Below are 3,848 nucleotides of genomic sequence, written 5' to 3'. Positions count from 1 at the left end.
TTTTGTATTTTACAATTAAACTATATTTAAAAAAATTATTAAAATAATATATGATTATGCCATGTTTTTCAAATAAAATTAAATTTTTTATGTTAATATCAACAGTTACTTTTTGAATTTTTCAAATAAAATTAAAGTTTTTATGTTAATATCAACAATTACTTTTTGAATAATTATACATAAATCTAATTTCCATATTAAAAAAAGAAACTCATAAATAGTCAATAAAAGATTTTTTTTTTATATGGTTGAAATTAATTATTTTCTTATATTTTTTATACAGTTGCATAAAAATAAATAAAACATTACTTTTTTTATTTATTGAAAATAGCTTTACAATTCATAATAAGTTTTTATTTAAAAATTCATGCTTCACATTCACTTATTTTATTTCTCATCTAATTGAATAATCTAATTTTTTTCTAAAAAAAAAACAGTTATTATATATATTTTTTTATTAACATAGATGTAGGGTCAGTTTAAGTACACTTAACTAATCTCACAAGTCTTGAAGTTAACAACCAGTGATTTTAAAATTTATAAAACTTAAATTAATAATTTTTAAAAAATAAATTTAAAATCTGATTAATTAAATTAATATCTTTATAATTCTTTATATAATATAATTTGCTATGATTTCATGGGATACATGTGAAAATAATATCTAAAATTTTGCAATTACTGTTTTTGCCAGATTGAGTGGGGTCAATTGGCATACCGCGTATGCAATTGCAAATGTAAATAATAGGATATATAGCTGCCATCTCTAGATTCCTGGACACAATGATATCTCCAAATTAACCACGGCTCTCTCACATTCTTAAAAAGTCAAATGACTTCTGCAGAAGACAAGGCAGCGCAGTATCCCTATAATCCAAATCTGTGTCCACACTTTTGTTTTTTTTTAATAAACCAATCTTGGCGTATAATTCATGTTAGAGACCCCATTAGAATCTCCCTTCAAAGCTTTGTCTTGCAAAAAAGTTCCATTTTATAGGAGACTTCACCTAACCAAAACCAGAAATCTAAACCCAGGCCCCATGTCCTCCTTCCGGTGGCTCCTTGGTGCCTTGCACCTCACTATTTGGGGTCCAGTCACACTGACCATGACCCACGCCATGCTGCCACCACCCCCGGTTCAATGCAGCGACGCTGGCTGCACCCTTTACAACTCCTATGGTGTATGGAATGACAGAAAAGATTGTCATGTTCCAAGCATCACTTACCCCACGACAGAAGAAGAGCTGAGGTTAGCTGTTGCACATGCTAATCAAAATAACCTCAAGGTGAAGGTGGTTAGCCGGTTTTCGCACACAATACCAAAGTTGGCCTGCCCAGATGATGCACAGCATGGCAGCTCAATGTTGATAAGCACACTGCAGTATAATTCTAGCATTGCCATTGACGCCGCTAATTTAGCGGTGACAGCTGATGCGGGCGTAGGTCTCCGCGAGCTTATCGACGAGGTTGAGCGATCTGGATTGAGCTTGGTGCCAGCACCGTATTGGGAGGGTGTGAGTGTCGGAGGAGTAATTAGTACTGGGGCACACGGGAGTTCTTGGTGGGGAAAAGGCGGAGCCGTCCACGACCATGTTATTGGCCTTAACCTTATCGTCCCTGCAAGAGAATCTGAAGGATATGCTAAAATTATCAGAATTGGAGCCAAAGATCCCCTCTTGAATGCAGCAAAAGTATCATTGGGAATGCTGGGTGTCATCTCCAAGGTTAGTTTCAGATGCTTTCATTTTGTAACGATCCTAGACTCCAACTTTATGATCATGATGTTCAATTTTTCTACTTGGTGAGTTTATTGAATAACAACAAATCCTAAATGACTAATAGGTGAAGCTGTCTCTAGAGCCAGCATTCAAAAGAAGCGTAGCGTATAATTTCACAGATGATGCTCACATAGAGGATATATTCATGGATCATGGTAAGAAATATGAATTTGCTGATGTTACTTGGTACCCATCAAGGCATACAGCTGTGTACAGATATGATTACAGAGTTCCCTTAAGCACCTCTGGTAATGGAGAATATGATTTCCTTGGATTTCAGCCTAACTCAATTGTGGTCTCCAAAGCAACTAGATCATCAGGTACTGCTCTTCTTTCTCTCCTGTTTCTAATTATGTTGTCGTCAAAAACATGCCAGAAAGGATTTCTCTTTTCCACTCACATAGGGATGTGAAAATATGCAGAGAAATTACTGGAGAGTGCGCGTAATGTGAACGGAAAGTGTGCCTTGGCAACCACATTTGTGGGGTTTAAGAAGTTAGTGGCCAACGGATTGAAGAATGGCCTCATCTTTACAGGCTATCCAGTAGTGGGTCATCAGGGAAAAATGCAGACCTCAGGTTCATGTTTATACTCAACAAAGATCGACACCTCCTGTGCCTGGGATCCAAGAATCGGTGGCCTGTTCTTTTACGAGACAACAGCAATATTTCCTGCTTCAAAATTTGGAGATTTTCTCCGCGATGTGAAGAAACTGAGAGATCTTAAACCAGAGAATTTTTGCGGGGTCGACATCTACAATGGTTTCCTGATACGTTTCATCAAGGCTTCTCAAGCATATCTAGGCCAATCTGAGGACTCAGTAGTCCTTGATTTTAACTATTATCGTGCTGATGATTCTTCAACTCCAAGGCTAAACCAAGACGTGTGGGAAGAAGTGGAGCAAATGGCATTCTTCAAATACGGGGCAAAACCACATTGGGCTAAGAACAGGAACTTGGCGTTCTTGGATTTGCAGCACAAGTATCCTAATTTCAGCAAGTTTCTAGCAGCAAAGAAGCAACTGGACCCCAAGAACATGTTCTCCGGCGAATGGTCAGATGAGATATTATATGGTAAAGAAGCTGCGAAAGCTGACGGATGCGCCTTAGAGGGGCAATGTATATGCTCAGAGAACATACACTGCAGCCCTAAAAAGGGGTATTTCTGTGAGCAAGGTCTGGTTTATGAAGAAGCTAGGGTCTGCAGGTATTCATCATCAGCTACAAGATAATACTGTCACATTTTGACTCCCACCAAACTTAATTGTTGCTGTTCCACAATGTGAAACGGATTCAGTTCATAATAATGATAAAAAATAAAATAAAATGGATGACAACTGAAAAGTATTTGGCGTGGCTTCATAAAATCCATGCCCGTAGTGGATTAGATGAGTGGAGCACATGTCTCGTGTACTCTCTCTTTTCATCGAATATTTCTCTCTTTTTTTTTTTTTTTATTGTTTTGACGGGACAACCTGACGAGATTTGTCCGTATTTAACTAGATAGAAGTTGATACTGTAAAATTCAGTTAAAATTTAGATAAGAACGAATTAATTTTTACTTTTTAAAAAATAATATTATTTTAGATTAATTATAATTAATCACCTACTAGGTCATAGCTTTATGCTTTTATTAAAATCCTATTTTAGCTATTTGTGCTATTTTATTTTTCTTGGAATAACTGGAGCTCCATCCGTAAATAAATACTCTAAGCATGTTCTTTGGGATAATTTTTTTTTTTTTGGATAAATATAATTCTAAGCATGTACCAAACAAAATCATAACACATGTCGTTTAAAGCGCAAATCATATGGTACTATGTTCCACTTTATTTTCCTTGCTGGATGAAATCATGATGCAAGGGTGGAATTTGAAAAACAAAATAAACCTGTAATTTTAAATATATATATATATATATATAAATTTTTGATTTTAAAATTACGTTTGTTTTTAAATTTTTAAAATATGTTTTTAAAAAAATTAATTTTTTTTATTTTCTTTTTTACTTTGAATTATTTTTTTATGATTTTAGTAATATATTGATGTTAAAGTAAATTTTTAAAAAGTAAA

At 34.8% G+C, this 3,848-nt stretch overlaps 1 protein-coding gene across 1 annotated transcript; it reads left to right on the top strand.

Moving 5' to 3' along the window:
- Positions 1–803: 803 nt before the first annotated feature.
- LOC118051029 (L-gulonolactone oxidase 3) lies at positions 804–3,226 on the top strand. The gene is made up of 3 exons (XM_035061533.2): positions 804–1,724; positions 1,843–2,098; positions 2,201–3,226. Exons 1-3 carry the CDS (start codon positions 933–935, stop codon positions 3,007–3,009), a joined length of 1,857 nt encoding a protein of 618 aa, XP_034917424.1. The 5' UTR covers positions 804–932; the 3' UTR covers positions 3,010–3,226.
- The last annotated feature ends 622 nt before the right edge of the window (positions 3,227–3,848 follow it).

The sequence above is a fragment of the Populus alba genome, chromosome 18, assembly GCF_005239225.2.
Source record: "Populus alba chromosome 18, ASM523922v2, whole genome shotgun sequence".
Classification (NCBI taxonomy): domain Eukaryota; kingdom Viridiplantae; phylum Streptophyta; class Magnoliopsida; order Malpighiales; family Salicaceae; genus Populus; species Populus alba.
Note: the sequence above shows the minus strand (reverse complement) of the source record. Positions and strands in the feature narration are given on the sequence as shown.

Excerpts from the sequence above, each read along its gene's own strand:
- LOC118051029 (XM_035061533.2), top strand. The coding sequence starts at position 933 with ATGTTAGAGACCCCATTAGAATCTCCCTTCAAAGCTTTGTCTTGCAAA. Across the intron at positions 1,725-1,842 it reads TGCTGGGTGTCATCTCCAAG|GTGAAGCTGTCTCTAGAGCC; the intron begins GTTAGTTTCAGA and ends AATGACTAATAG. Across the intron at positions 2,099-2,200 it reads CAAAGCAACTAGATCATCAG|AGAAATTACTGGAGAGTGCG; the intron begins GTACTGCTCTTC and ends GAAAATATGCAG.